Source organism: Bos mutus, chromosome 18 (genome assembly GCF_027580195.1).
Source record: "Bos mutus isolate GX-2022 chromosome 18, NWIPB_WYAK_1.1, whole genome shotgun sequence".
NCBI lineage: Eukaryota > Metazoa > Chordata > Mammalia > Artiodactyla > Bovidae > Bos > Bos mutus.
The window spans coordinates 52,287,727-52,300,428 of record NC_091634.1 but is presented as its reverse complement, the minus strand read 5'-3'; the positions used below and the strand labels follow the sequence as shown (position 1 = coordinate 52,300,428).

The following is a 12,702-nucleotide window of genomic DNA, read 5'->3' as shown; positions in this document are numbered from 1 at the left end:
GCCCACAGACCCTGCTGCACCACGGCTGCAGGCGCAGCTCCTCAGCCCAGAATCGGGGTGGGGTTGGGAGGGACCCACAGAGCAGACGGCGCACTTGGCCTTCACACTCTTCTGGTCCAGCCAGTGGGAGGAAAGGGGGCTCTCCTTGGGGTCCCACCCACCAGAGAGAGGCCAACTCAGGGTATACATCTCGGGCCCCCCATGCCCTGGCCTGAGCACCAGCTTGAGTGCCCTGCCATCCCCAACCAATGGCACCCCAAATCTCCCCAGCAGATGGCACCCCCCAGCCCCCCTGGGCTTTCATCCACGGAGCCATGACTTCACCTCGTGTTTTTGACCCCAACACCCCAAAGCAGGGTTCCCTGGGCCCCAGCACCTACTTCCCAGTTATGGGGTGAACTGTCCCCCAGAAACATAAGCTGCAGTCCTAACCCCAGGAAATGGTGAATGTGACCTAACTTGGAAAGAGGTTCTTTGTACATCCCAAGTAAGTAACTAAGATGAGGTCATATCGAATGAGGACCCTGGGCCCTCTAAGAGGGACACGTGGACACACAGGTAGCTGGAGACAGAGACGGCAGGTGCAGACACACCCAGGAGCACCAGGGTGACCAGTGGGCACCAGGGGGCTGGAGGCAGCAGGTGGGGAGAGGGCGCATAGCCCCGTGCACACCCAGACTCCAGACAGAGCTCCGGCCGCTCTGGCCTGAAGCCCCTGGGTCTGTGGTCACGTGCAGGGCCTACACCACCTCTCACCACCGCACCAGACACCCCGGGACCCAGTGGAAGCCCAGAGGCACAGCCTGGGAAGGACGGACGAGTCAGTTTCTCCAGCTTCTTAATGAAGAGGTCACATGGTTCTCACGGCCAGATGCAGGCAGCCGTGGGGGCCCCCGTCCTGCTGGAGCGCGGGCCGCCCCTCACAGCAGTTCCATGACGGCCGCCACCGTGCTCTGCCCGAAGATGAAGGCGCCGACCAGCACGGAGACCACCCCCCAGGCCTCCAGGCAGCACCTGCCAAGTCAACGAACCCACGTCAACCACGCGCTTCTCCAGAGTTTCCCACAGAAGAGCCAGACATGCGTCGAACGCTCATGACGTGAAGCCCAGTAGAGTCACCAATTCAGAAACAATTCCAATTGCCCTCCCCTTACCTGTAGGGATGGGTTTCTGAGACAACAGAAAATAAAGCACCCCCGCAGTTGAAAAAAAAATTAACCCCCAACTGTTACTTCCTAACCTCATTCCTCCCGGTGCTTTACCAGAGAAATGGGGGAGGGAGACATTAGGTTCAAACCCCCTTTTTGCTCCTTTTCCTTGGGGGTGGGGTTGAAGCCTCCTGAAAGTGAGGAAGGAGAAGCCCCAAGTCACACAGATGGGAACAGCGGCTGGGGGGCCAGGGAGGAGGGGCCAGGGGTGGCTGGAACTGGTGGCTGAGGCCACATCCCCACGCTTCATAACATAACCAGGAGAGACGGGGCAGACAGAGAGGCGGGAGCCGCGATAATAAGATTCCCGCAAAACGGCAGGGATATTTCTAGCCCCATTAACAAAGGCCGCGGGGCCCGTTGTCATGGAAAGACCATCTCCAGTTACACAGCATCGCAGAGTGGCAGCTCAGTGCCAAGAACACCCACCCGGCTGAAGGGGGGAGTGAGGGAACGTGATGGGGCTGCGGGCTCCTCGGAGCAGCTCTGATGGATCAGAAGGCCCTAAGGCAGCACTGGGATTAAAAATCCCCTGAAAGCCCATCAGTAACGGCTCCGTGAACTTGGCCCGAGGCGCCACACAAAAGCAGCAACACTTGAAGGGGCACTATAGGGAACAAACCACATAGGGGGGCCCCCCCACCCCCGCAGGCCATTGGGGCTGGCGCTCAGCCCAAGTCAGCTTTAGAGTCCTCCAGAAAAACACTTCGCAACCCAGCAGGGAACCCGGCCGAGTCTGCCGCTGTGGGAAGACCAAGCTTGGGCTCCGTGTGGCCAGAAGAAGGAGAAAAAGAGGCACAGGCCCGCGGGTGGGACCCACATTCACAGCTGCTGTGATGTGAGAGCATCTTTCTGTACAGGGCTGAGTGGTAGCACCCCAAAGTCACACCCAACTGGAGCCCATGACCATGACCTCAGATGGAAAGAGGGTCTGTGGGGCGACAGGACCAGCCCGCACCCACCCTGCCCTGGAGAAGGACGCTCGATTACAGCACTCCAGCTGCCAGGAAGACCCCAAATCCACAGACAGCTCCAGCCACAGACCACAGCCTGTGGTGGAAGGCAGTGATGCATAGACTCAGCGGAGCAGTGGCTTGGACCCTCCCGGCTCAGCTACCCGTCACTGTGCAGACGAGGGCCCCTCCCGGCCTGGCCGGCAGTTCCCTCCTCGGCAGGACCCCGCGGGCCCGACTACATCTCACGCCCCTGGAGCCGAGCCCCACACATGCCTTGTCGCCGCCCTCACATGCGGACACTCACTTAACTCGGGGTCCGATGGGCTCCACGCTGACCGCACAAATGAGGCACAGACCTGTGGGGGAGAGCCTGGGGTCACCGCAGCTCTTTGTCATTGAACCCAAAGCAACCCCCAGCTCTACAGGGCTCAGCCAACACCCAGCAGCCCCTAGGGACCCGAGGGCCAGCAGAGCCTTTGCCCACAGTAGCTCCATGGACTCCCCCTGCCCCTGGTGAGAGGGCAGAGCGTGTGGCCCACGGCACCGCTGTGGGGTCCTTGCTCAACACCCCTAGCACCGGGGTCTCTCCAGCAACAGTGACAGCCACACTCGTCTCTGGTGAGACGGTGCGAGTCAGGGCCAGGTCAGGGACCGACACCCGGGACGCATCTGACAGCCACCAGCTGCCTGTGTTGTCTGTTGGTTTTTTTTTTTTCCTCTTTTTTAATGGTGCTGCTGGGACTCGAAGTCAGACAGCTCAGCCTAAACAGCCTGCAATCTCTCCCCGCTCCCAAGCCTGTCCCAGCTGGTCCTTTCCAGCACGGAAATGGCTGGAGCTAAAAGGCCCCACCCAGGACACAGACGTCCAGCCCATCCTGGTGTTTAAGATACTGCATGGCTGGGCCCATCTGACCCAGACCCGGGCTGGGGGTGGTGTGGGGGTGGGGGTTGGCAGAGAGAATCAGACCCCACTCCTGTCTGAAACCGCATTCCAGTGCCAGGGGCCGCCCAGGTCTGGGGTTTCGGCCCCTGTATGCTCCTCCTCCCTGGGGAGCCCAGCCTTGGCTACCCTGCATCTCCCAGGCCCGGATAATAGCCAGGCCAATTCAACAGGAATTTCACATCATCCTCACACTGGGAAGGTTTCCTAGGAACCCACCAGTCATGGAAACTGTATTCACCTCCCAGGTTTGGGGGAGAAGGGGGAAGGTGTTTGAGGGGCACCTTTGAACCTCACGAGTTTCATGTAGTTGAAAACATTTAAATAAGATAAAACCCTACAGTGAGTGGCAGCCTTGAGAGGGAGGCTGAAGTTGACTCAGAACTGCTCCATGCCACCTATTCCTCATGAGAGGCCTCAGGGCCTTAGTCCTCCTGTCTGCAGGATGGGTTGATGACAGCACCCCACCTCGTATGTCCATCAAGGGCTGTTGAGGTGTTTAACGAGGGAAGGTGTGCAGAGCCCTGGCCCTGGCTCAGTAAACAGGGCTGGGAGCCATCCCACCTGCACGGGCTCCCGCCCCCTGCACCCTGACCTCCACGTGGCCGCCCCATGGCAGGGAGCTGGGAAGGACCCACGGCCAGGGGAGCCAGGGCCTCACCTGGGAAGATGAAGATGAAGAAGGAGCTGATGCCGCCGATGATGCCAATGATCTCGCTGAGGTCGGGCAGGAACAGGGCCATGGCGAGCGTCGCGGTGACCCAGAGCACGGTCAGCGGCATCCGGACCCACGGCCCTGTGGGCTCGGCCAAGGCCCGCAGCCCACACGCCCCGCCACAGCCCCGCCTCCAGAAGTCCTGCATCACTGACCTGGAGGCCACAAACCACGGGCTCCCATGTGAGCGCCCCCCCGCCCACGCTGGGTGCCCCAGAGTCCCCCAGCTGCCCCGCACACCCAGCTGGGCTCCCATTCCACAGCAGGGCCTCGGTCCCCAGGGACCCCCACACGTGAGCAGCTGATGGGTGGGGCCTCGCCGGGCGGTCAGGTTCTGGCCACCAGGCTGCAGTCCTGACACCAGCTGGGCCACGCTGGGCAAACCACCCAACTCCCCTTCTCCTCCTCCAGGAAAGGGAGGTGACGACCACCCCCACGACACACAGGCTGGCATGGTGCCCAGCACGTGCCAGTGCTTGATGGACGGTGTGCCCCACCCTGAACCCTGTGCCCCCGAGCTGGCCTCACCTTCCCAAGAAGAGCACGATGGGATAGGCGGTCACGATGGATACAGCGAAGAGGACCCGGGCGACGATGACAACCCCGTCGCTGCCTGGGTAGGACATCAGGATGTCAGCAGACACGTCTGTCCCGAAGGTCAGGAAGCCATACACACCTGCGAGGGCCACAGGGGAACCCAGGAAAGCTGGTGAGAAAAATGCCGGTCCCCCATCTCAACCCCGACATGCTGACAGTACCCACCTCCGCCGCTGCTGAGGTTTCCCCTCGGAGCTGACAGTAGGTTCTAGAACCTCCCCAGGCTTTTCTGTCCTCAGCCCACAGGATCCTCAGTTCTTCTAACTTCAAGACCTGTTGGCCAAGACTGTCCCTTGTCTTCCTCCCAAACAGCTCAGCGTTCACATATGAGGCTCCAGGATGGACTGGAAGCACTTTGACTAATACTTTCTGTGCCCTGTTCCCCCACTCTCTCAGTACCCGGAGAAAGAAGCTGGCCATGCACCCATTTTCCTGATGGGAAAATTCAAGGCCCAGTGTCAGCAACTGTCTGGAATAACACAGCTTATTACAGGAGCGGTCAGGTCCCTCCCCCACAATCCAGCACTGCCTCCCAGCCACCTGCCCTGTCCTGAGACCCCACCTCTGAGCTTTGGCTTTTTGCCCATCCCACAATCCTGCTGGCCCTGCAGCATCTGGAAGACAACCTCAATCACGGGGTCTGACCCAGGGGCTACAGAGCCCTGCTAGACAGAGGTCAACCAGCAAATGTCCAGGCCCCCAACATGTGTATGGCCGCCTCGGGGCTTCCTGAATCAGAGGCTCTGACAGGCCAATGAAAGAAAGCTAGCTGCCGGGCTGGAGGAAAGCAGCCAGGAGTCAGCCTGAGCCCAGGCCCTGGGCTGGATGAGCTGTGGGACCTCGGGTGTGGCAGCCCTTCTGTGAGCCACACCCTGCCACCTCTGAAGACCCTCCCACGCCAGTGTGTGGATGCTCAAACCCACTGTATCTGAGAGGGTGTCCTGTAAACCACACCGGATGTAACACTCTGACAGCATCACTCCTGCCATCCTTCCAGATGGGGAGGAGGGATTGTGGCGAGACAGTCGGCCAGGGTTTCTATCTCAGCTTAGACATCAAATCAAGAGACCCTGGTTGAGCTGAGGCAATCCTCTGGGTAGAGTGTCCTCCTCTATGAATCGTGGATTCTCCTGGGGGCGTTAGGGACCAAAGACGCTCCAACCACTTAGCGCTGTGCCCAGGATGTGTATTATTCCAGTTTCTCCTACTGCTCCACCCCCAGGTCCTGGGCACCCCAGGCAGGCCTTACCTGTCAGCGAGTAGACGAGGCAGCAGGCCAGCAAGGACAGCACGGAGACCAGGGCCCAGTGCCCGAGGCTCTGGTGGCGCATGCTGCAGTAGATGGACACGGCGGCTTCGTGACACTGCAAGAGAGGGGCAGGGTCAGTGGGGCTCGGGCCAGCCTGCAGTAGAGCCACCTGGCACCCTCTAAAGAGTCTCATTATCCAGAATGTGAGCAATGACCCAGAAGCCCACCAACTAGCAGAAGGGAGAAGTAAGCTGTCAGATATTCACGTGTGGAACATTACATGGCACCCAAAGGGGGCAAACACAACTGCACGCCCCGTCACAGAGGCCCCGCGGCCGTAACGTGGAGTGAAAGCAGCCAGAGAAGAATGTTTCCACGTATGTGAAGTTAAAGTTTCAAGTCAAACAAGTCAGGATGGGGTCCTCAATCACTGTTGATGCTGGGGGGTGTGCTGTACACGGTGTGACGTGGACCAGACCCCCGGCCTTGACCCACGAGATGGCAGGAGCGCCCCCTTCAGGTGTGACAATCAAAAGTGTCTGCAGACATTGCCAGGTGTCCCCTGGGGGAGGGGGGCAAAGTCAACCCAGTTGACAGCCCTCGTTTATGGTGACAGAGGGCAGAGCAGTGGTATGGGTGGGTGGATGGTGGTCCCGAGGGAACATTCCGGGGGGCTGATGATGTTCTATGTCCCCACTGGGGTGACGGTTTTGTGGGAGCACACATACTTATGATTTATACACTTCCTATGTACATGACTGGAAAAGATCAGTTTTCATTCCAATCCCAAAGAAAGGCAATGCCAAAAGAATGTTCAAACTACTGCAAAATTGCACTCATCTCACACGCTAGTAAAGTAATGCTCAAAATTCTCCAAGCCAGGCTTCAGCAATACGTGAACCGTGAACTTCCAGATGTTCAAGCCGGTTTTAGAAAAGTCAGAGGAAAGAAAAAGAAAAGGCAGAGGAACAAGAGATCAAATTGCCAACACCCACTGGATCATCAAAAAAGCGAGAGTTCCAGAAAAAACATTTATTTCTGCTTTATTGACTATGCCAAAACCTTTGACTGTGTGGATCACAATAAACTGTGGAAAATTCTGAAAGAGATGGGAATACCAGGCCACCTGACCTGCCTCTTGGAAACCTATATGCAGGTCAGGAAGCAACAGTTAGAACTGGACATGGAACAACAGACTGGTTCCAAATAGGAAAAGGAGTACGTCAAGGCTGTATATTGTCACCCTGCTTATTTAACTTATATGCAGAGTACATCGTGAGAAACACTGGGCTGGAAGAAGCACAAGCTGGAATCAAGATTGTCAGGAGAAATATCAATAACCTCAGATATGCAGATGACACCACCCTTATGGCAGAAAGTGAAGAGGAACTAAAGAGCCTCTTGATGAAAGTGAAAGAGGAGAGTGAAAAAGTTGGCTTAAAGCTCAACATTCAGAAAACGAAGATCATGGCATCTGGTCCCATCACTTCATGGGAAATAGATGAGGAAACAGTGTCAGATTTTATTTTTGGGGGCTCCAAAATCACTGCAGATGGTGAGTTCAGCCATGAAATTAAAAGATGCTTGCTCCTTGGAAGGAAAGTTATGACCAACCTAGATAGCATATTCAAAAACAGAGACATTACTTTGCCAACAAAGGTCTGTCTAGTCAAGGCTATGGTTTTTCCAGTAGTCATGTATGGATGTGAGAGTTGGACTGTGAAGAAAACTGAGCACCAAAGAATTGATGTTTTGAACTGTGATGTTGGAGAAGACTCTTGAGAGTCCCTTGGACTGCAAGGAGATCCAACCAGTCCATTCTAAAGGAGATCAGACCTGGGTGTTCTTTGGAAGGAATGATGCTGAAGCTGAAACTCCAATACTTTGGCCACCTCATGTGAAGAGTTGACTCATTGGAAAAGACTCTGATGCTAGGAGGGATTGGGGGCAGGAGGAGAAGGGGACGACAGAGGATGAGATGGCTGGATGGCATCACCGACTCGATGGACATGCGTCTGAGTGAACTCTGGGAGTTGGTGATGGACAGAGAGGCCTGGCGAGCTGCAATTCATGGGGTCGCAAAGAGTCAGACGTGACTGAGCGACTGAACTGATTACTATATCACATTTTAAAAAATCTAAAGTACATATACCACTGTCGAGAGCCCACCTACGATGTGATGTTCTTGGGGCAGGTCCTGGGCAGCCAGGGAGGAGCTGCTGTTTCTGGATGTGCCCTGTGGGTTCGGGGAACTTCCCAGGCTCCCCGGACAGGGTTCCCACTGTCACATTCACTTACTCCCTTCTGATCAAAACTAGCACGATGACCATCTATGCCTGCCACTCACCACGCTCAAGACTCCCTTCGCCCACCGGGCTCAGCCCACAGCTGCCCCTCTCCACTGCCTCAGGGCCTGTGCCTGTGCTGTGTGCTCCGCCAGGGGCAGCCCCCGGTCCAGCCAGCTCCCACTCACCCTTCAGGAAAGCCCTCCCCTGCTGGCTCCACGTGAGCACAGCCGGGCTTGTTGGCTCAGTGTCTGTTGGGTGTGTGGTAGCAGACACACTCGCCTCACTCATCCCCAGTGTGGAGTCTGGCCCCCAGTTGAGGGCCCTCCTGGGATTACTCAATCATCCATCCCTCTGCTCCACCTGCAGCCGTGAGGCCTCCCAGCGCCCAGTCCAGCTCCTCACACTCAGGCCCTCACTGGTCCCCTCGGTGTGAGTCTGGGGTAGCTCCTCAACCAGGCCCACAGCCCCTACCCTCATGGAGCACACACTGGGAGTGGCTGGGGCACCTCGGCCGCGAGACTCCCGATTCCAGCTGCAGAGGCGGCGTGCAGTCCAGGGCAAGCCCCCCACACCTTCTACAACAGGCGAGCCTCAGGGACCTCCCTGGCCTCATGGAAGCCCACTGCAGGCCGGCTCAGCCAGGCAGTGGGCACTTAAATTCCCCCCAAATACAAAAGGACCCTCGACCAGCAGGCATCAATGTCCTGCCTCCCGCACTCGGGAACCCAGGCGTGGGGAAAAGATGGTTGGTGGTGGCCGGATGGAGCCCTGCCCTCCTCCCTGTGGGTCCCACGACTCCTGGGTCATGTGCCTCTTGGTCTTATTTGAGGGAATAAAGCTTCTGAGGGCAGGGCTGCCCTGCTGGGACAGCATCTAGAACAGCGTGTGACCAAGAGCAGGCTGACCAGTCACGAAGTGGTGGGGTGCGGGGCAGAGGAGCACGTGGTGGGTAACAGGTGGAAACAGCCCAGACGTCCCCCGGCTGAGAGATGGAAACGCAAGCCATGGACTCGGCAGACAGCGGAGCATCGCTCAACCGTGAAAAGGGATGCGGTCCCGACGCACACAGCACACAGAAATCACCTCGAAATCACCATGCAGAGTGGAAGAAGCCAGCCACAGAGGACTAGCTACTATATGATTCCACTTACAGGCAGCGTCCAGAAGAGGTACATGCAGAGACGGTAAGAAAGATTCTGGCTGCCAGGGACTGGGCGGGGGACGAGCTGGGGATGGGGAGTGATGGCTAACAGGTAAAAGTTTCTTTGGGGGGCGGTGAGGAATGTTCTGAAATTGGCTGTGGTGATGGCTGCAGAACTCTGTGAACATACCAAAGAACTAGGGGTGAGTTGCACCCCACGTAAGTCATATCTCAAAGCTGTTGAGCTTTGAGAAACAAAGAGAAAAGAAACAAGAGAAAAGAAGCCATACAGATGGCCAACAGGCACACTAAACGATGCTCAACAATGGTAACTATCGGACAAATGTGGATCAAAACTACAGGGAGGTACACCACCTCACTCCAGTCAGAACGGCCGTCCTCAAAGCCTACAAATAACAAACGCTGGAGAGGGTGTGGAGACGAGGGAGCCCCCTGTGCTGCTGGTGGGAATGTAAGTTGGCACAACCACTATGGAGACCAGTATGGGGGTTCCTTAAAAAAACTAAGAACAGAGCTACCATGTGATCCAGAAATTCCACTCCTGGGCACATATCTGGAGGAACGGGACTTGCGAAGATACACACCCCAAGTGATCCAGAAATTCCACTCCTGGGCACATATCTGGAGGAACGGGACTTGCGAAGATACACACCCCATGTGATCCAGAAATTCCAGTCCTGGGCACATATCTGGAGGAACGGGACCTGAGAAGATACACACCCCAACGTTCACTGCAGCACTGCTCACAACAGCCAAGAATGGAAGCAGCCTAAGTGTCCAGCGACAGAGGAGTGGAGAAAGGCGTGGTTACGGACATGCAACGGAATATTATTCAGCCATAAAAAGGAATGAAACACCACCATTTGCAACAACATATATGAACCTAGAGATTATCAAACTAAGAAAGAGGAATATGATATCACTTATATGTGGAATCTTTAAAAAATAAACAGATACAAATGAACTTATTTCCAAAACAGAAACAGACTCACAAACATAGAAAACAAACTTAACAGTTACCAAAGGGGAAAGGGGGGTGGGGGGATAAATTAGGACTTTGGGACTAACATATACACACTACTATATATAAAACTGCAAGGAGATCCAACCAGTCCATTCTAAAGGAGATCAGCCCTGGGTGTTCTTTGGAAGGAATGATGCTGAAGCTGAAACTCCAATACTTTGGCCCCCTCATGCGAAGAGTTGACTCATTGGAAAAGACTCTGATGCTGGGAGGGATTGGGAGCAGGAGGAGAAGGGGACGACAGAGGATGAGATGGCTGGATGGCATCACTGACTCGATGGACGTGAGTCTGAGTGAACTCCGGGAGTTAGTGATGGACAGGGAGGCCTGGCATGCTGCGATTCATGGGGTCGCAAAGAGTAGGACACGACTGAGTGACTGGACTGACTGACTGATATATAAAACAGATAACCCACAAGGATCTACTCATAGCACAGACAACTCTACTCAATATTTTGTAACCTATAAAGGAAGAGAATCTGAAAAAGAACATACATACACATATATTCAGTTACCAGAATCATGGTGCTGTACACCTGAAACTAACATGATACTGTAAATCAATCACGCTTCAGTTAAAACAAAACAAAGGAGAAGTATTACACGTGGCCAGGGTGGCTGGGAGCAAAGCCTCACCCCAACCCCTGCTCCCCACAAGCCCCTCTGATTCTGCACAGGCGGGAGGGGGTCCCCATTGCTAAGTGTGTGGGGAAGGGTGTGGTTGAACTGAAGCAGGGACTCCCCACTCCCCTGCACAGCCCTGCCCTACCCCTCACCCTCCCCCTCACCCTCCTCCCTTCCACCTTCCCCTACATCTAGTCCCCGCACCCCCAGATCCCTGACTCCACAAGCTGGATCCTAGCAGCCCCTTCCCTGGCCTCAGCAACTAGTCCTCAGCCCCACCCCCACCCCGCATCCACATCTTTCTCCTAACTCCCCATCTCTGCATCCCGTGTCCCTGGAAACTGCAGCCCAGGCCTCCGTTGCTAGGAGAATCAGATGAGGGAGCCGAGGCAAAGGTGAGGGGGGCACCCCCTCCAAGCATCTGGAAAGCGGCCCCCCTTCCCCTCCGCTGGCACGAGCCTGCTATACCATATGGTGCTCGGGCAGCCAAGAGAGGGCTGGTTAAACTCCATCCAGACAGTTGACAGCAAAATCATCGCTTTACATCTTTCAAAATATTGGGTGTGTGGGACGAAACGTGAGAAATCCTGTAAGCGGCTTGCTAAGTCTCAGGAGTGATACAGCAACTCATTTATAAAAAAGAGAAATGGAAATGTTTCAGGATTTTTCTTCCCCCCAAGAAATGATTCTCAGAGAAGACACAAGATGAAGAACAGAAAGAGGAGCTGATGGATGGGTAAGTGGAGAAGACACTGGGGCTAGGAAGCTGAGACACCGTCAGTCTTGAGCCCCTCTGCCTTGAGAACATGCTTCTACATGGGGCGGTTTTGTTGTCAGTGTGGCGGGTAGGTGGTTGTCTTTAGGAGAGAGGCAAATCTTTCCAAAATAAGCAATGGAAAAAGGGGGTCAGCTGCCACCTGCGGGGAGACTGGGGAACCCCAAGAGAGACCAGAAGGCAGGGAGCAGAGCTCGACCCCCACTACAGCCATCTCCAGCCCCTCACCAAGCACCCACCTCACCCAGACCTTAGCAGCTCTCCAGCCTGGGACCCCTCCCCTCCGTGGATCTCCAGTGGAAGCATCTCCCTGCACCTGCCGCCTCCCACACATTCCTCAAGACTCCTCTTAGGCCTCAGCACCTAGCAGAGGACATCTCTGAATCTGCCCCGCCGAGAGCTACATCGGAAGCACCCCCAACTAGATTCCACACACAGAAGCTCTTACTCCACGACATTCTGTCAAATTCTATATATCGTGCCCAGCAGCCGCCCCGCACACCTTCCTGCCCTTCTAGCCTGCAAGCCTCCAGCCCCTGCGGCAGAATCCACCTGCAGGAAGGCGGCTCCCGGTCCCCAGGCAGGGCGACACCGCCACCAGGACTTTTAAAGGAGGGCACAGGTCCTGGACCCCCACACTCAACCTCAGACTCAACAAACGGGCTGCTGCTGGTGCTGGCCAGTGGAGCCAGTTCCAAAGTTCAACTGAAATTCAGAGCTCGCTGAGCCCAGACGCCAACCCATATGCATGGTCCCCTAGAGACAGACTGGTTCATCCCAAAACACGTTCACAAACCTCCCTCCCCACGACCAACAGGGAGGCAACTTGCCCCCAAGGGAACGGGCAGTCACCACAGCCCGCAAATGCCGCCCTCCTCAACACAGATACCAAGGTTACCTGAAATCCAAAACAGATGGTGGGGAAGACACTAAATACAGAGGTCCAGGAGGAGGGACTGTAAAGAGATGAAAACAGGTGTTTGTTACAAAAAGTTAAACTCAAAACAACCTTCAACTTGAAGACGAGTTTTAAATAATACAAGCAAGCTGTAACGAAGTGTAACTCTAAGGTAGATTTTAATAACCACGTCCACTCCGGGGTTGAGGGGTGGCAGAAGCCGCATGTAAAGTGCTGCACTTTTAAGTACATCTGTGCTGACGTTT

At 55.6% G+C, this 12,702-nt stretch overlaps 1 protein-coding gene across 3 annotated transcripts in view; it reads right to left on the bottom strand.

Moving 5' to 3' along the window:
• Window positions 1-12,702, bottom strand: part of SLC38A8 (solute carrier family 38 member 8) — a 49,272-nt gene that overhangs the window by 5,657 nt on the left and 30,913 nt on the right. For 2 of the 3 annotated variants that reach the window (XM_070388646.1, XM_005902624.2), the window contains 6 exons: window positions 12,437-12,494; window positions 5,666-5,780; window positions 4,348-4,495; window positions 3,766-3,974; window positions 2,469-2,520; window positions 311-1,014 (listed from right to left, as the gene is read on the bottom strand). In XM_070388646.1, coding sequence (XP_070244747.1) covers window positions 921-1,014; window positions 2,469-2,520; window positions 3,766-3,974; window positions 4,348-4,495; window positions 5,666-5,780; window positions 12,437-12,494 — 676 coding nt within the window. In that variant the 3' untranslated portion in view covers window positions 311-920. Of the gene's footprint in view, window positions 1-310; window positions 1,015-2,468; window positions 2,521-3,765; window positions 3,975-4,347; window positions 4,496-5,665; window positions 5,781-12,436; window positions 12,495-12,702 lie in introns of those variants that run through there. The other variant, XM_070388647.1, reaches the window with a different exon arrangement.